The sequence below is a fragment of the Ursus americanus genome, chromosome 20 (genome assembly GCF_024610735.1).
Source record: "Ursus americanus isolate L20-20 chromosome 20, mUrsAme1.1.p, whole genome shotgun sequence".
NCBI lineage: Eukaryota > Metazoa > Chordata > Mammalia > Carnivora > Ursidae > Ursus > Ursus americanus.
Window position 1 is genome coordinate 27106771 of NC_142146.1, and position 20380 is coordinate 27127150.

The 20380-nt window shown below is 34.8% G+C and overlaps 1 protein-coding gene across 6 annotated transcripts in view; it reads left to right on the top strand.

The window, feature by feature from the left end:
- The window catches only part of ANKRD28 (ankyrin repeat domain 28), a 201453-nt gene that overhangs the window by 57076 nt on the left and 123997 nt on the right, over positions 1-20380 (top strand). For 2 of the 6 annotated variants that reach the window (XM_045791700.2, XM_045791702.2), the window contains one exon: positions 864-933. The exons of 3 other annotated variants lie outside the window; for them this stretch is intronic. In XM_045791700.2, the coding sequence (XP_045647656.2) occupies positions 864-933 (70 nt within the window). Of the gene's footprint in view, positions 1-863; positions 934-20380 lie in introns of those variants that run through there. One more of the 6 variants, XM_087870179.1, reaches the window with a different exon arrangement.

Genomic DNA, 20380 nt, shown 5'->3' on the forward strand with positions numbered 1-20380 from the left:
TTTATTCTGTCTGGGTTATGGTACCTGAGAATGATGGCTCCATAATATTTTAGGCCTAATTTTATTTATTTGAAGATAAGCCATTTTACTAAAATAATTGGGATATTATCCTGGAAAAATTATTATATAAGAGTGTAAAAAAATAGAAGCAACCCAGATTTTCAATCTTAGGAAAATTGGTTAAATACAATAAGATGATACTTTCTAATTTAATGTTACATAGTTATTGAAAGTGTAATAGAGGAATATTTAAGGAGATGGTTAAAGGTCTACATTAGTTAAGTGAGGGGGATGGGGAGAAGTAAGTTACAAAATAGTGTATTATCACAGTTTTTTAAAAAGTACATTTACAGAAAATAATTATCAGTGTTATATTTGGGAGATATTGTGATTTCTTAAATTTATACATTTCTAAAATGAACATGTTTTAAATATTCAGAAATTATGTAGTTGAATATTTTATGCTTTATAGACACATCCCCTTGGAAGCATTTGATTATATTATAGTGAATATATTCGAACAGTTTCTTTATATTCGAACAGTTTCTTGGTTTTGTTTTTTGGGTTTTTGTTTTTGTTTGAATAATGAAATGTCTTATTGCAGACAGTTTTGACTCAGACTTCACTTTTTGAGTCTCTTCTGATTGGTTCATGTTTAAAGAACAGCTTTATAAAAACTCTGCCTTGTTACACAGATTAGTAATTTTCTTTCTTAACAGAAGGATAAAACTTCTGAATTAGTAAGATTTTGAATATTACCTAATAATTCAGTGCTTTGTTAAGGTGCTAGTTATTTTTGTAACCTAGCTCTTCATTTCTAGGGTCAGCATATTCTTGCATTTGATATCTGTTTTCTGCTACAGGCCTGAGATTGAAATTGAAGCAATACAACTGCTTCTACCAGAGGAAAATAGTATGGGAATTCCTATTATGGTAGGTTATTTTCCAGTAGTCTCTCTGCGATAATATAGGCAGCTCTTGTAATTCATTAGTTTGTTGGTATTTACGCCTCCTCGTAAATTAAGCATAGCTTTTCTCCATTCTACATAACTATATGCGAATCCTTCCTGAGAGCCAAAATCCTTTGTTGTAGACATTTTGTTTATGTGTGGTGGTCCCTGTATTCCTGGAAAACTTAATTGTAACAATTTAATTCAAATAGATTTTTAGTGGAGATGCTTAAAAATCTAATTGAAGATTTATTTCTGTGATCTCTGTGTTGTAGTTTGGAGAAGAGAATGTGAAACAGTTGAATATTATGGTACTGCGGTTAGTTTTTTCTCTTTGTTTTTTTTTAAACTAGTAAATTACTAGATGTTTTCATTCTTCTCTTACTCAGTTGTATGCGTCACCTTGCTCATAGCTCATTTTCTTATGTGTAATATGTTTGTGGTGCACTCTGTAAACATCAGCCATTCAGTATCACTGGGGAACCTCAGTTACATAGTGATTCCTATGTTTTTAGTGAAAGTAGTTTAAAAATCTCATAAAATCTAGGGGTGTTAGACTGGAGGCACTTGTGAAGACAATATAAGCTAGTTTGATTCCATTGGCGTTGTTTGCTAGGCTTCTTATTTGAAATTAAAACATATTGAAAGGTTGTGTAGAAAGGAAAAACGTCTGGCTCAGTAATTGGCTTCTTTACCATCATCAGGTTTCAACTTGCTGTACTTCTTGTTAAATATTTTTAATCCTAAATGGTAATATCATTTGATATTAAATAGACTTGATGCAAAGTTGTTTTACAACAACAAAAAAATCACCCTTAGTGGGTTTTGTTACAATTTATTAAACTTTTTTTGTTTTTTAAAGAAGAGAAGATGACTAGAATGCTATTTAAGCTGAAAGCTTAAAAATTTTATCCATCTGTATTCTGGTAGGAGGGGAACAGTTTATTGGGAAAACATTTATTAGGTTTGTTCTTCCAAATGGAATAATTTTGGTGACATTAAAGATTCATACTCTGGAGAAATTTTGAATTTTCTGTGAACTAACCAGTTGTGACTCTTTACCTGACCTTTCATAATTGTCTACTAAATTACCACTTAAAAAAAACAACTCACATAGGATGCCTCTCCTTTTTTGTTATCCTATGGCTTTTGCTGACTGGAATCCCACTGGAAATTCATCCCCTTATACAACATTATTTCTGTTCTTTATAAATCATTTTCTAGGGGTGCCTGGGTGGTACAGTCGGTAAGCATCTGACTTTGGCTGAGGTCATGATCTCAGGGTCCTGGGAGTCTGCTTTTCCGTCTCCCCTCCACCACCTTCATGTACTCTTGCTCGCGCGTGCACTCCCTCTCTCTTTCAAATAAAAATTAATAAAATCTTCAAAAAAAAATTAAAGATAAAAATAAATAATTTTCTAACCATTGGTTCAGTAAAAGCTTTGGATGAGTCTTGAAATACTCCTAATTCAGTCAAGGATTTGAATGATGGGTATGCAAGGCAGAAAAAGAAAAAAATGTCAAACTTAAGATAGTAAGGATAAGATTTAATTGGGAAAATGGTAACAAATAGCAGACACCATCAGTATCATATGGCTTATTTGTTTTTTCTTTCCTGGTAATGCAGGGTCACAAATTTAACTACTTTTGCTGTATGATCATTGTATAAATTGTAATTTTCATCTTTTACCACTGGATGGTGCTTTTGCATTGGTTTCTGCAGACTGTCTAAATTTACTTACATAAGGAACATTTTAAAATTCATAAAGAACAATGAAATTAAAATTTGATATAGTTGGTCACACAGACAGATTAGAACTAGTTAAACATAACTATTATTTGCGATATAATATATACTGTAATTATTTTTAAAAAGATAAATTTTTGTGTGTGAAACAGTTAAGAGCTATACCTAACCGTATTTTCTAATAGTCTTCGGTCTACCACCTTAGAAACATTTTAGATGTTTTGATTTTTTTAGACAATACTATAATTTGAATGGCATCTAAGTAAACCTGTTTCTTGATTTGTAATGTTAAAAAATATATACAGATAGCTCAGGCTTTTAAAATTGTTTTTGATAATCATCTTTCTTCTCCCTAGTAGCCATCTATTGAAGCCTTTTATTTCACGATACTATATTCAAATTCTCTTTTGTTAGTTGCCAAGTGACTTTTTTGATAGTTATCCTGCTTTGGCAATTTGAGTTTCTTTAGGATTGTAGCAAACAAAGCTTGAGTTTATTGGGATTGTAACAAGGCTTTAGAGATCCCAATTCAAGGAAATAATAATCTTAAGTAATAAAGCATTCACTTATGTTTTAAAAAGCAAAGTAAGCAGAACTCTAGAACATCAGTGTCTTTAAACCTTTCTCTGAGACCTTTCTCCAATTCAGTCTGTTGTTTCCTTTTCTGTTCTTTAAAGGAGTATTTATATGAAAACAAAGTTATAAAAACAAGCATCTGAAATTACCCCTTCTTGTATTCTGCTCGCCAGTAGCTATTTGATAGCTTTTGAGGTATGAATTGGGAGGCAGTTATAGCCCAGCAAGTTTCAAGTCTCAGTTGCTTTGCTCTGCATTCAGTGCCCAGCTGTTCTAGTTCCTGGAGCTGTGGGTATGGAGCTGCTAAATGGCTTTGGCTTCATAGGCTTGCTTCTTAATAGTGAATCTTCACCTAGGCAGTGTTCAAATTTTGGTCCTAAATTTTATTACTGGGGCACCTAAGTGGCTCATTTGGTTGGGCCTCTGCCTTCGGCGGGGGTTGTGGTCCTGGGGTCCTGGGATGGGGCCCCTTGTCTGGCTCCCTGTTCAGCAGGGGATCTACTTCTCCCTCTCACTCTGCTCCTCCTCCCTGCTTGTGTTCTCTCTCTCTCTGAGATAAATAAAATCTTTAAAAAAAATAAATTTTATTACTTAGTAGAATGTGAACTTTTGTCATTTAACCTCCATGGAGCTTATTTTTCTTACCTCTAAAGTAGTGATTGAGTTTAGCAAATAAGAATCATGACTAAGTGGTAGTCTTACTCAGAAAAAAGTATGTATGTGCATATTGGAAGGAGAGAACAAAGTACCCATAATCCTGCCACTGAGTTAACAAATCTGTTGTTGCTAAAAAAAAAAAAAAAAAAAAAAAAAATCCTTCTGATCATTATTTAACATAATTAGAATCCTATTTTATATATTGTAGGGTTTTGCTTAATACTTTTATAAGTATTATTTTTCCCATTTTTTTTGAAATTCTTAAAAAAATTTTGTTTCTAAATATCCAGTTGGGGCCGCTGGGTGGCTCAGTTGTTTAAGCGGCTGCCTTTGGCTTGTATCATGGTCCCGAGGCCCTGGAATTAAGACCTGCATCTGGCTCCCTGGTAGGCCAGGAGTCTGCTGCTTGTTCTCCCTCTGCTCCTCCTCCACTTGTGCTCTCTCTCTGTCTCTCTCTCTCAAATAAATTTTTAAAAACCTTTATCATTCAATTTTATTGTATGATATATGCTATATTTAAATCATTTTATTGTTCAGCACTTAGGTTGTTTTTAATGTATTGTTATTAATGATCCTTCAGTAAAATCATGATATGCAGTTTTATAGGCCTCACTTTTCCTTCTGTCCACAATCTTGTAAGAAACGCTAGCTTAAAAACTTTGAAAGACTTATTAGTGAGTGCTATTGACAGCAGTTGGCATACTTTTTTCCCCCAGAAAAGTTCCAGTTTACTCATTTTATCATCCCTCGTGGTCTCTGGCTTGGACAATTGCATGCAGTAGCCTGCTATTGTTTTCTGTCTTTACTATCACCTTATTTTTAGGCCATCTTTTACACTGCATCCACAGTGAGGCTTCTAAGATACAAATCTGATTATGTCACTCTTTGACTTAAAATTTTTTAGTGGTTTCCTCATTCTGCAGGTTAAAATGTATATACTTTAATGTGGCATTCAAGGCCCTTCATGATTTAGCCCCTCTCTGATTTTCTAGCCTTATTTTAATGCAACCCTACTATATATTTTGTAGATAAGCAAGTAGGAAGGGAACGTTCTAGGCAGGGGAAATATCATATTCAGAGGCACAGCTGCAGGAAACGGCATGGTACATTTAAATTGCAACAAGTACATTTATATATGTGAAACTTAAAGGCAAGGTAGTGGTGGTCTTTAATATAGTGTACTTTAATAAAACTTAGTTGACTAAATAAAAGCAGACATATAGCATTTTATCTATGATTTAGAAAGTAACTGGTGATAAAGAGCATTATTAATGAAGACTCTTGGTTACAATGACAGAAATCCCAACTCAAAATGACTTAAATGCAAAAGGAAATACATTGGCCAGGCAGTAGCAGGGTGGTTAGGCAGAGCTAGATCTAGGACTTGGTGACAATAGATTCCCCACTACTCCCCACCCTTTTTAAATTTTGTCCCTTTTTTTTTCTCTCCTACAGGCAGTATAGCTTACATTGTCCTTACTTGTAATCTTACAGAAAAGAAAGTAACTTTCCTGATAGCCTTGGTAAGAAAGCAAAATCCTAGGAAGACCCTGTCTAGCTTTGATCGTTTGTTCATCCCTGAATTAGACGTGACTAGGAGTAGGTGGTACTCTGGCCAGTCCTGGGTCTCCTATATCTTTGGACCAGCTGAATTCCCGAAAAGAAGGGATTCTTGTGAAAGAATCTGTGTTTACTAGAAGGATGGATAGAACTGGTGAGAGGAGAATCAAGAATTGACAGACCAATTAAAAAGTGGTTTTAATAACTTGGGTGAGGACTGAAGTGGGTCTGAAATAGATCACTATGAAGAAAGTATGTTTAGGAGGATTTTAGGTAAAATACTTGCAAGTGGGTGACTAATGAGAAGCGGGAGATGAGGCAAGGATAGGCTTCTAGATAATTCCTTGTGTTCTGGGCTATTGTGTGTATGGTGATGCCATTACTACTGATCAACCTGGGAGGTTTAGAAAAAGAACACTTTGGGGAAGTGGACTAGATAGAGATGGTCAGTTAAATTTTGACATGCTGAATCTGAGATAATCTGGAATATGCAGGGAGAGTGGCTCATTGTGCATTTGGAAGTTGTATCTGGAGGTTAGGACTGGAAATAAAGACTTGGAAGTTACCACATGTGATGGCTGATATTATAGATGTAGATGAGATTGTCCAGGAAGAGGTTGTAGACAGAAAAGTGGGCTGGAAGAAAAGCCCGTATGTAAGTATGGGTGGTGGAAGAAAAGCCATGTAGAAGGGGCCAAAAAAGGTTTAGAAATATAGGTGAAAATTTTATGGAAGAGAATTTTAATAAAGATTATTGGTATTCAGTATTGTAGTTTGAGAAAAATGAAGATTTTGCAATAAATTACCATTGGTGACCTTAGACCAATTTCAGTTGAAGTGTGAGTATGGAAGTCATTGCAGCGGGGTGAAACAAGTAGAAAATGGAATGGTAGCTTGTTAAGGAAGCAGAGAAGTTCTGTGTAGGTCAAGACAGAGGGATGGAGACAGCAATAGAGGATAAATCAAAGTGATAAAGGAATCAGGATTGATAAGATTTATAAAAAGGTGGAAATAATTTTAAATAAACTTACTGTTTCTTCTATGACTATAAGCCCCTTCCCAATGACTACAAAGCCACTGAGGTATGGTACCTGGCATGTAAGAAGTGTTTAATAAATGACTACTGAATATGAATGAAAGATCGGAGAGGAAACTTGAAGATACAAATATGTTTAAAGGTAAACCAGAAGGAAGTTGGAGGAAATCATTCTTGTTGTTCTCTTTCTCTCTGAGGTAGACTGCCAAGAAATAGTGCCTCCCCAGCTTGCTTACCTCAAAGCACAGCTGTGAGGAAGCAATGTGAGAATAGATGTGAAAGCATTCTTAAACTAGGAAGTACTGATACAAATAGAAGGGAGTAATACGTTTCATTTCTGGCATCTTAATTTTGAAATCAGGGACTTCAAATCAGATGTTGTTTGGTTCTCACCAACTCAGAAATCCCATTTGCTTCCTTAATTGCTAATTTAACTTCTCTTAGATGTGTGATTTGTAGGAAGAGCTAGGTTTTGGAAACAGATGGTCCTGGGTTAGAGTCCATTTTTCTCCACTTGTCAGCCATGTGATTTCCAGTGTTTAACTTTTCCAGCTCAGATTTTTATCTATGAAATTGGGAGTAGAAACTACTTTGCAAGCATGTTGTTACAACCGAGTACTCATAAAGTGCATAGAATCACCATAGGTATTCACATTACCTGGGATGCTCATCCCAGCCCGGTTCCATCTTCACATAAAATAATGCTAGATAAAAGTAGCATCTTATATTGAACCAGATTTTATCTTGCTACTTGTTATTATTCATTGATCTATTTCTTATCTCTAGACCTATGCAATTTGGTATCTCTTTATAATGACTTCAGATATTCTAACGCTGTCATATTCTCCCTGACTCCTTTTCAGACAAAATACCTGCAGCTTCATTGACACTTGTTTTTTTGTTGTTGTTTGTTTGTTTTAAGATTTATTTATTTGTCAGAAAGAGAGCACAAGCAGGGGGAGCGGCAGGCAGAGGGAGAAGCAGGTTCCTCACTGAGCAAGGAGCCCGGTGTGGGACTTGGTCCCAGGACCCGGGATCATGACCTGAGCCGAAGGGAGATGCTTAACAGACTGAGACACTCAGGTGTCCTTCATTGACACTTATGATATGGTTTTTAGATCCACCATCATCCTGGCTTTGAGTATGTTCTAGTCTCATTACTTCAGATGTGCTTTGACATATGTCCAGGAAATAGCATACTTTTCCTAGAGGAGAAAAGTGAGATTAATAGGAAACATTTTTGAGATTAAACTTTCATTTTAATTGGTCAAAATTAAAGTGTAATTTTACTATTTCATATTCTAAAGTGTACTCTTTTGCCAAGGCATTTGTAAAATGATTGCCTTTAGTCTGTTTTAAGATAAGGTACTGATGACTGATTTTTTTCCCCCTTTCAAAAATAAATCTCTAGAGCCTCCAGTATCATCTAGCGCTAGTGTGTCGTGCTCCATTAATAAAGGTGGAAAAAGTAAATTACTGAAATAAAATGTCAATATTCAATTTTTCAGTGTAATATATAGCATACTTCTGGTTGTCTACTCACCAGTCATTACCCACTTCCTTCCTTGCAGGCCCCCAGTTTTGTTTGGATGCTCACTCCTCTCCTACATGACTTGGACAAGTCCTCAGTAGTGTAGTAATCCTACTCTGCCTCTTTGTGATTTGTTTAAGAAGGAACATAAGAGCCAAGACTGGTCACATGTCAGGAAAAGTTAGCTTAGGTAGCTTCTAGGAAAGTCCTTTTGTACCTAAAAAGGGAGACACAGCAAGAAACTTCCCTTTCTGCTGGGCAACAATATGTGTCTGATATGATGCCTTGATGTATGCCAGGTATCTTTGACTATGAAGGGAATTATCCTAAGGTCCATACGGAGTCTGACAGAGAAGACTCAGCTGGAGCCTAGGGTCAGTCAGGTCCTTAGAGCTACCTTAATTTCACTTCTTGTTGTTTATCGTAAGTCTCTTTATTGTTTAAGCCAATTGAATGTAATGTGCTGTTTTCTTTTAGTTTAGGATAGCCCTAATGTTAAAAAACAAACATATTTGAAAGCCTGCTATACAGAACAGTAGACGCTTCGTGGGAGGCCCATTAAGATGTAATGATGAGTCTCATCATTTTAAGGTCACATTAGAATCATAATCAGGTCAAAAGCTTCATGGGTATTCTCACATACTAAATGTTCTGATTGTGAACAAAACAGACAAAAACATTTCTGCACTGCAATAACTGATGCAGATTTAATTACCCAGTTAAAGAATGAGCTAATTATCAATGCTGACAGGGGCCCCTTCTTTCCATTTAAGAAGTTCAAAATTCACTACATCTAAAGGAATTGACATTGTTTTACTCTGAAGTAACATTAAGTTACAAGCATGGCTTTTTACAAGTTTATCAAGGGCATGAAAATCTGTTTATGCAAAAAAAAAATTCCATGCCTGATACACATTAGAAACACCCTTTCCTTTTTTTAACAATAGAAGCTGTTCTATAAAATTTTAGATAGCACTCTTTAGTAAAGGGAACTGAAGAATATGAAGAATGTTCTTGTTATCTGAGTCATCACTTGGACTTTAAAATAGTTACAAGTTTCAGTATTTTCATCTCCACCCTTCTATAGTTTAGAAAGATGTGAATCATTTTCTTTAGTATTTCCCAAGTGATACCTACTTTGAAAGGGAAGTGGTGTATGTGGTCCCAATTTGTGTGTGAAGTAACTAGGGTACACTTCAGTTACTGATTTTACTGCACTTTGTGGGATTCCCTTGGACGTCTCATGTAATTACTGCTTATGAAGGTAAACATGGGTAACCATAGCAACTTATTTTTAAATTGAAAATTTTCCCCAGTTTTTCAAGTGTGGTAACTTGATATTACATTTATCCCAGTGTTACCACACTGTAGAAACCAGAATGAATTGTGAACAACCTCTCCTCAATTTTTTTTTAAAGAAAGGCAGAAGTTCAGCCTGTTTAAAAATTTTACATTCTAATTTGTAATATTGGACCTAAGTTGTCTTTGATGCAGTTGCTGAGAGATATTTAATTACATAAATAATATAAATTATATTTCAGAGAATGTATTTATCCTGGGCCTAGCAGGACATAAGTCATATGCCAGAGATTCTGCTAATTAACATAAATCCCAGCCAAAAATTATACTAATAAGAGACAGATCACATAGGATATTTAAAAGTAATACGGCTTAAATAACTACTTCAGTCCGGCCTTCAGTTCAGCCTAAATAATTTCAGACTACTTCGAGGTAATCAGAATTATGAAGAAAATAATCCAGCTTTTTAAAATATTGCGTAAATGTAGTACTACATACTTGACAACAGAATGTTTTCCTCCCCTTAGTTTGGCATATTGGATGTATTCTAGAAAACTGCCTATATTGTTATATTTGGCTTATTAATTTTTTTGCTTGCATAGTTTTTGAAGGAAATAATTTTTTCTTTTAAGACTCAAGTCTAAAAACAATCATTTAAGTGTTGATTTAGACCTTAAGTTCTCATATGTAACTCTTGAAACTATACTCTTTCCAGGAAGCCCATTCCATCTCCTATCTTAACTGGAATTCTGTGTTTTCATAAGTACATGCTTCTCCAGAGGTCTCTTGTATTGTTCCTTTGTTCATAGCCAGCATATCTTGGGAATGCCTCTGTGTGTGTGTGTGTGTATGTGTGTGTGTGTGTGTGTGTGTGTGTGTGTGTGTGTGTGTGTATGAAGGAAGGAGAGGAGAGGAGTCGAGTCAGCATTCTTCTAATCATCCGCTATAGCTCTTAAAATGTTACTAGTCTACCTAACAATAAAAAAATCTTCCTTCTTTTGAGGCACATGCCATCTGGCTAGGTGACTCTTCTTGTTGTTTGTTGCTATTGTCTGTCAGATCTCACTCCCCAGTTCTAACATCTGGACCAGAGTTGTATCAGTCATCTACATGATTTCATTTCTTTGTAGATGACATCATACTTCACAATGTCACAGCTTCCACACCAGTAGTCCTCTCCACTTGGCTCTAACCACATACTCCAATAACCGCATCCCACAATTTCTTTCTTGTACTACTGTCACTTCTGTATTTTTGTTATATCCAGCCTAGACCCCATGACCCATTACTTTCAACTGCTACACACTCAACACTTACTCCTTTTCAACTTTATACTTTCTCTTCACTTACTTATCCACATCAACCCTTCCTTCCTGTTTCAGAAGACAGAGATCTTCTATTCAAAACTCAGGGTAATTTTCCACCTCCTTACTAGAACTCCCTTTTTTCTGCATGTGTGAGATCTTCCTTCCTCAATTCTTTTTTTTTTTCCAGTTATTCCCCTTTTTTAACTCTTTTTTTAGATGTTTTTAGCATTAGATTTTATTTTTTAAATTTTTAAATTTAGGTTCAATTAATTGACATATAATGTGTTATTCGTTTCAGAGGTAGAGTTCAGTGATTCATCAGTCTTATATAACACCCAGTGCTCTTTACATCGTGTACCCTCCTTAATGTCCATCACACAGTTACCCCTTTTTGGCAATACTAAGGCTTCTAATTCATGAACACAGGATATGTTTCCATTTATTTATGTCATTTTAATTTATTTCATTTATGTTTTGTAATTTTTTAATGTACAAGTCTTTTACCTCCTTAGTTAAATTTATTACTAAGTATTTTATTGTTTATGATGCTCTTGTAAATGAGGTTAATTTTTAAATTTCCTTTATAGATAGTTTATTCTTGGTGTATAGAAATGCAAGTGATTTGGTTGATTTTTGTATCCTGCACCTTTACTGAATTAATTAGTTCTAAGATATTTTTGTGGCATCTTAAGGGTTTTGTACATAATAAGATCATGTCTTCACATTTTTTTACTTTTCTTTCTTTCTGATTTGTATGTCATTTATTTCTTTTTCTTGCCTTATCTGCCTAGGAAATCTAGTACTTCATTAAATAGAAGTAGTGAGAGTGCACATCTTGGTCATATTCCTGATCTTAGAGGAAAAGCTTTCAGTTTTTCATTACTGGGCTTTTCATATATGGCCTGTATAATTTCCTTCTATTTGTAGTTTGTTGCAAGTTTTTATCATGAAAGGGTGTTGAATTTTTTCAAATGTTTTTTGCTGTATCTATTGAGATGATCATGTTGTGTGTGGTTCCCCCCCTCCTTTGTTCTGTTAATGTCATGTGTTACGTTCATTGATTTTTTTTGTGATGAGCCATGGTTGCATGTCAGGCATAAGTCCCATTTTGCCATGATGTATGATCCTTTTACTTATTTATTTATTTCTTAAGATTTTATTATTTGAGAGAGAGAGCATGAGCGAGCAGGGAGCCTGCTGCGGGCTTTGATCCCAGGACCCAGGGATGTTGACTTGAGCCAAAGGCAGATGCTTATAACCAACTGAGCCACCAATGCACCCTGTGTATGATATTTTTAATGTACTGTTGAATTTGGTTTGCTAGTATTTTGTTGACAATTTTTGTAATGATGTTCATCAGGAATTCTGTGTTAACCTGTAATTAATTTTTTTTGTAGTGTCTTTGTTTGGTTTTGTTATCAGGGTAATGCTGGCCCATAAAATTAGTTCAGAAGTGTTCCTTCCTCTTCAATCTTTTTTGGAAGAGTTTGAGAAGGATTGGCAATAAGTTTTTAAATGTTTGGTGGAATTTACCAGTAAAGCCATCTGGTCCTGGGCTTTTCTTTGTTGGAGATTTTTGATTATAGATTCAGTCTTTTTCTATTCATGATTTAGTCTTTGGTAGGTTGTATGTTTCTAGAAATTTATCCATTTATTCTAGGTTGCTTAGTTGCTTGGCATTATATTTGTTCACTTTAGTTTCCTGTCCTCCCCACTTTCCCCTTCTCACCCCCCCCATGACATCAGTTATAATGTCTCCTCTTTCATTTTTTATTTCATTTGAGTTCTCTGTTTATCTTAGTCTAGCTAAAGTTTTGTCAATTTAATATTTTCAAACAACTGACTCAGTTTTGTTGATTTTTTTTCTCTTCTCTTTTCTTTAGTTCTGTTTTAATCTATATTATTTTCTTCCTTATTTTGGGCTTATCTTGTTCATTTTCTAACTCCTTGAGGTGTAAAGTTAGGTTATTTGAGAACTTTCTTTTTTAAGGTAGGTGTTTATCACAATAAACTTCCCTCTTAGTACTGCCTTTGCTACATCCCGTAAGTTTTGGTATGTTGTCTTTTAGTTTTTGTCTCAAGATACTGAGATATTTCCAACTTTCCTTTTTATTCCTTCTTTGATCCATTGGTTGTTCAAGAGTGTGTTGCTTAATTTCCATGTATTTATCACTTTTCCATTCCTTTTGCTGTGGATTACTAGTTTCATTCTGTTTTGGTCAGAAAAGATATTTGGTATGATTTCACTCTTAAATTTGTTAAAATTTGTTTTGTGACCTAAGATGTCATCTATCCTGGAGAATGTTCTAGGTGTGCTTGAGGACAGTGTGTATTCTGCTGCTGTTGGGTGGAATGTTCTGTATTTTTCTCTTAGGTCTATTTGCTCTATAGTGTTCAAGCCCACTGTTTCCTTGTTGATTACCTGTTTGGATGTTCTATCCATTACTAAAAGTGGGCTGTTGAAGTCTGCTACTTTTATTATTATATTGCTGTCAAGTTGTTCTTTCAGTTTGTCAGTGTTTGCTTCATGTATTTAGATGTTCTAATGTTAGGTGTGTGTATATTTATAATTGTTACATTTCCCTATTTTTGTCCTTATATAATGTTCTTTGTCTCACATGACAGTTATTGACTTAAGGTCTATTTTGTCTGATACAAGTTTAGCTGCCCTGCTCTTTTTTCGTTAACATTTGCAGGGAATATTTTTTCCATCCCTTCACATCCAGCCTACATGTGCCCTTAAATCTGAAGTGGGTGGCTCAGTCAGTTAAGCATCTGCCTTCAGCTCAGGTCATGATCCCAGGGTCCTGGGATCAAGTCCTACATTGGGCTCCTTGCTCAGTGGGGAGCCTGCTTCTCCCTCTGCCTGACACTCCCCCTGCTTGTGCTCTCGCGCTCTCTCTCTCTGACAAATAAATAAAAATCTTGAAGTGCATCTCTTGTAGACAGCATATAGTTGGATCTTGTTTTTTTGTTTTCTTTAATCCATCATTCTGTGTCTTTCAATTGGTTAGTTCTTTTGTGAAAATCGAGTTCTTTAGCCTTTAACATGTTTATCTTGATCATTGCCTTTTCTTCTGTAACCTTTTTTGGGTCAAAATTGCCTAATCTATTTTTTTCTCAGGGTCACATTTATTGAAGAAATCTAATCTATGGTCACTACCACTACTTTTGATACCTTGTTTTCATGAGTCAACCTGTTTTTCTCAGAAAAGGGACATAAAGTCATAAAATGCTAGACCTGAAAACTGTAAAAATCATTTAATCACTTTCACTTGCTTCAGCAGTAAAATGAAGATGCCAAGAGAAATGAAGTATGCTGACAGCTAGTCAACTTTTATTAACTTCAACTTACGAATTCTGTGTGGAACCCTAATGTATGTGAAGAGGCCTCTAAATACTGAAGAAAATGGCACCTATAAAGTTGATGTGCTTTGTTTCATATGAAAATAATGTTGCCTCAAACCAGGGTTAATATTGTGATTAAATTAGAGAGGTGTGTATGTGTTTCAGGGAAGAAACAAAAGGTAAAAGAAAGAACTAGTGAGCCATTCAGGTTATGACGGAAATATTTAAGTAGAGTCAACCAAGGCTGCTAGCTCCTCTTGTGGCTTATTTACTATGGAACAGTCTAACAATGCATATTCATATTACTGACTCTGAACCATCATAAAAATCTAAACTATATTCTTTTCCTTAAGACAGTAAGGTAGGTAGCAGCATGTTTTAGGTTTCTTTGTAGAACAGTTAAACTTTTAAAAAGTTAGTCTTTATAGGTCTAAACCAGTGTTGTGTAATGATTGTCATTAACCAGATATATATGGCTGGCTAATGTAACTGAGGAACTGAATTCTTGATTTAGTTTAATCTAAATTCTAAAAATACTTGATTTAGTTATTGGAACTTTAAAATATGTTTGCAACAACACAAGCACATATATTTACATCCTCAACTGTAAATTTCTTCAGCTGTAAATACAGATCCATTATTTCTAATGAAAATTTAATGTTCACATTGAGATAGGCTTTAAGTATAAAATACAAACAAAATTTGAAGACAATAAAAGAACGTAAAATATCTGTTAACTCTATTGACTACAAGCTAAAATAATAATATTTGGGATATATTTGATTACATAAAATGTTGTTATAATTTTACCTGTTTGTTCCACCATTTTAAAGTGTGTTTGCTAGAAAATTTTAAATTGCTTCTGTGGCTCATTTTTCATTTCTGTTGTATGGCACTTGTCTACACTTTGTAACTAAACTTATTATTCTGGCATTGTAAATAGTTTTAATGTTAAATAAACCTAATAAATAAATAAAATAGTTTCAACCATTTTCTCAGAAATGTGATCATCAAGAGGAAGTTTTGAAATTAGGTGTTCGAACTAGTTGACCATTGGTTTGAGAAAGTACTCTTTCAATAAATCAGAGCAAAGAGTAGCAACAGTGAAGATTATGGATAGCTTTATAAAAGCCATCAGTTTTTAAGAGAATGGACAATTAGAAGATATCTTTATATACCAGTTACAATTAATAAATTCATATGCTGTACTCTTAACCAGTGACTTAATTAGTAGCAGTTTTGTCTTGTACCTCTTATTTACGTCTTCTGTATATACTGCCTTTTACTATCTTTTGTTTTCTTACCTTGTACTAGGTAGTTTTTCTTGTGTACCTCATTTAGGCTGCATAAGGTCTTTTTATCCTCTGCTCTACTGAGGTATAATTGATAAGTAAAAATCGTATTATTAAAGGTGTACAATGTGATGATTTGATGTACATATCCATTGTGAAATGATTACTGCTATCAAGCAAAAAGTGTGTTAATTAACACATCCATCACCCCTCATAGTTACCTTTTTTTTTTCTTTTGTGGTAAGAACATAGTATCTACTCTCGGCAGATTTAAAGTGTATAGTTCAGTATTGTTAACTGTAGCCATCATGCTGTGTGTATAGATCCCCAAAAGTTACTATTCTTAAAACTGAAAGTTTGTACCCTCTGACCATAGCCTTCCCATTTCCCTTACCCCCTTGCCTCTGGCAACCCCCATTCTATTCTGCTTCTATGAGTTCAATTTTTTAGATTCCACATGTAAGTGGAATAATACAGTATTTGTCTTTTTGTGTCTGGCTTATTGATGCTTATTTTATTAACATAAATGTCCTCCAGGTTCATCCATGTTGTTGGAGATGGCAGGATCCTTCATTTTTTTAATGACTGAATAATACTCCATTGTATATACATATAGCATATGTTTTTTAATCCATTCATCTGTTGACAAACAGTTTGTTTCTATTTCTTGTCTTTGTTAATGTTGCAGGGAACTTGGGAGTATAGACGGCTTTTTAAGATACTGATTTCATTTTCTTTGGATATATACCCAGAAGTGAGATTGCAGGATCCTACAGTAGTTTTATATTTAACATTTTGAGCGACCTTCATACTGTTTTCCATGGTGGCTGTACCAGTTTACATTCAGCTAAGAGCGTACAACCATTCTCTTTTCTCCACATCTTTGCCAACATGTTATCTCTTGTCTTTTTGATAGTAGTTGTCCTATCAAGTGTGAGGTGAAAACTCATTGTGATTTTGCTTTCCATTTCCCTAATGATTAGTGAGTAGAGCACCTTTTCATGTACCTGTGGCCAATTGTATGTCTTTTCTAGAGAAATATTTATTTAGGTCCTTTGCCTATTTTAAAAAATCAGGTTGTTTGGATGTGTCTTTTTGTTTGTTTGTTTGTTTTTGTTTTTTTGCAATTGAGTCATATGAGTACCTTATATATTTTGGATATGAATCTGTTATTGGGTATATGTGGATTACAGATATTTTCTCTCATTCCATAGGTTGTCTTTTCATTTTGTTGATATTTTCCTTTGCTGTGCAGAAGTTTTTTAGTTTGATGTAGTCCCACGTGTTTCTGTTTGCCTTTGTTGCCTGTGCTTTCAGTGTAATATCCAAAAAAAATCATTAGGTTGCATAAGATGAAGGTGGAGATGATATATGACATTTTGTAATCTCTTGGTGTGTTTATAGTGGAGTGGAAATATTAATATGAAATATTTGTTGAATCAGTTGCTATTACAATTTTGAATGTTTTAAAAATGAGGTATTCTTGCCAAAAGGTTTTTAGATTACTTCAGTGTACTGAATTTTGAGTGGGATGGAACCAAATCTTACCCTTTAGAAACTTTTTTATACTCAGACAAGTTCGGGATTGTTAACATTTCATTTTTAAATCATGGGAGTAGATGTCAGGATATAGATTTTGGATTAGGATTTGGAACTGACGTAGAGCCTGAAGGGTCCTTGGATATGATACAACAAGTCATATTACTCATTTTAATAAATTTGTAAACTGAAGAAGGCCTAGATTGCTTAAACTCTTGTAAGCACTAGTTGCTTATGTAAAAAACCTGGGAGTTGTTTGTGATCACCACCTTCTCCCTCACCCCTACGGCCCATCTACAGCATGTCCTGTAAATCCCATTCTCTGCATTTACATGCCCAACATCCTAGTTCAAATTACCTACTTTGGATTATTGCAACAGTCTTCAAACTAGTCCTTTGGCTTCCATTCTTCTCCTCAAATTCGTTCTCTACACTGAAGCCACATAATCTTTGTAAAGCAAATCAAGATGATTGTCTTGCTTCAAAATTTCTAATGACTTTTCAAATCACTTAGAAAATACAAACTTTATAACTTGGCTTCCAAAGCCCTTCATAGTCTTGAGTTTACCTATTTCTCCCAGCTACATCTGTTACTGTTCCTCATGGTTGTTTGCTGTAGCCACATGGACCTTCCTCTAGTTTTTTTCCCCTCCAAGAAATTTTTTCCTTCTACAGTTTATCACAGTTTGCAATTATATAGTATTTATTTGTATGTAAGCTCCGTTGGAGTAAGGAATTACTGTTTATTCATAATTTTGTTTCCTTGGCATAACAAAGCCTGGCACATAGTAGATGATGAATAAATAAAGATGAACGGATGAGTCATTGACTGACTGGATGGTACTAACTGAGCCTCCACTTCCCATTTATAACTTGGGTAGTAGTACCCACAAGAAGTGATGAGGATTCAGTGAGAATATATTTTTTTAAAATTTTATTTATTTATTGAGAGAGAGCAGGAGTAGGGGCAGAGGGAGAGAGAATCTCAAGCAGACTCCATGCTGAGCACAGAGCCTGATGCAGGTCCCAATCCCATGACCCTGAGATCATGACCTGAGCCGAAATCAAAAGGCAGATGCCTAACCGACTGAGCCACCCAGGCACCCCACAGTGAGAACATTTGTGATAAATATTTGTTTCCTTCTCCCTCCACTGATTTTTCTTTGCTTACCCAGGGTAATATAGCAGATCTGTTCTTTGAGCTGTTTTCTGCTTATTGTTCCTATTGCAGTTTGTTGCAGTTAATGTTTATAATCCATTTTATTTATTGAAAATTTAAGTATACTGTACTAAAATGTGGATCACTGATTGATGACTGAAGGAAGAGTAAGGTTATCATTTGGTGTTAGCTTCAGCTCTGAGTAAAAGAGACTCAAAATCACATTGACTTAAACAAGGTAGAATTTCTGTTTCTTTGTAATACAAGAATTGGGAAGTGTGCAGTCTAGGGCTTTTATGGCAGTTCTGCCCCACAGAGTCCTCAAGGGACCCAGATCCCCTCTAGCCTACTTTTCCACCACTCTAGATTCTGGTCTTTGTTTGGTTTAAGATGATGGCAAGTCATCTATGTTCCAGGAAGCAGGGTGGATATTATACCATTTGTTCTTGTAGGAATAGGAAGTTTTCTGGAAACCACATAATGCCTCTACTTAAAATGCTGGTCAGAAATTTGTCTTGTGGCTCCCAGCTACAAGGGAGAGTGAGAAATATGGACTTTGTTCTGTGAGGCTCTGAACTTACCTAAAAATTAAATGTTCTAGTTGAATGGAAGATGGGAAGAATGGATGCAGAATATAGATAGGTCTTTGTAAAGAACACTTCAGAGTAATAATAGGTAATATTACTATATGTTAACAATATGTGGTATATGATAATATTAATAATGGAAGTGTTAACAATTTATTACCATTATAACATACCAGTGGGATCAAACCACTTGAGATCGGTGGATTACAGTGGCTGTCAGCCATTTTGGAAGTATGGGTGGGTAAACATTTAAAAAAATAGCCTAGTTTATAAATACAGTACATGCAGAGAATTAATTTGCATGTGTGAGAAGTATTTTGAATTCATCATTTTTTAAATATGTGACATCATTTTTCGATGGCTGTACTAAGAACAGGGAAATCTGACCAATAACCTAAAGAACGGCTATTTAAAAATTTTTTTTCTGTCCCTCTCCTGCCCTGTTTTCTTTTAAATCTGTTCATAGGACTTTTTCTAAGGTATATGGGCAGATGAAGCCTAGCTCAAGAAGATTGTTCAAGATTCTTGAACTATGAGAAATGTTTCTGAAACATGGTTTAAACCCACTTCCTTACCATCTTTTCCCACAAGCTTTTTATTTTTTAATACTCAGAGACTAGCATGGTACAGAGTAGCCACTTTACACACCCTGAGTAAAATTCCTTTTCTATGATAATCAGTGTGGAGGTCACAAGTCAATATGGAGGAGCACAAATAAGATGAGCTTTGGATTGAGTTTCTAAACAGAAAGAAAAAACCATTTGTGTCAGAAAAAGAAATTCTGGTGTAACCAAATTAGGGACCTAAAAAAAAAAAAAGTCTTTCAGGACGTTAAATATCTTTTCATTAAAGGTTTAAACCAGCTTTACTGTTGTTACGTGATTCTGTGAAGAGTAGGAGTAAGCTGTTGATAGGATACATTGTAGCATAAAGAATGGAAGCATTATGAAGTTGTCAGACCTTGAATTTGTTGGCTTATTAAAAATTTAATCTAATTTGGCCTAAAAAGTAAGTGCCTCAAGAAAAAAAAAATCACATCCCTTTGCCATTGTTCAGCTGAAAAAAAAATTGTTGAACTTAAGTTTGCACGATCTTTGTAAATAATTTTTCATCATACATACTTTGTACATTTCTAATTTCTTAAATAGTTATTGACTGTCTCCTTTTCCTTTAGGATATGTATTCCTTGAGATTAGGGGCCGGTCTTATTCAGTAGAAGGTATAAAATGGTTCCATATGGTGCTGTTAGCTTAAATAATAAAAAAATAAATTAAAAAAATAGTGAAAAAATAGCTTAAATTAAAAAAATTATCTTTTTTTTATCTGTTTTTGATTCTATAGGATATCATGGGCCATTAATTTTTACCCTTTCTCTTCCCTTAGACTGTAAAATACAGTGAATGTGGAAGAATGGTAAAACCCCCAGCCCTACTTCTTGCTTAAGTTTACTGGTTCCTCCCTCTTAATGCTTAGTGTGGTTACTGGAGTGTTATGACAAACTTCTAGCAATCTCTTAAGAGGCCTGAAAAGGGTGGGGTTGTGGGGTGCAGTTTGTGTACTTAGCTACTGAATTGCAATTTCCAGACAACAGTCTGAATCACGTCACCAGTAGGGAGAGAAATCATCTGTAGTCCTCTATGTACTCCTGCCCTGATGGGGATATCATTCTGTTACCCTAAATATCCATAATAATAAGACTGTCTTCATTTTATTTCAAACTAGATTCTATTAATGTACTTTAATAGATGTTGAAATGAGACACAGAGAGGTTAAGTAACTTGCTCAAGGTCAC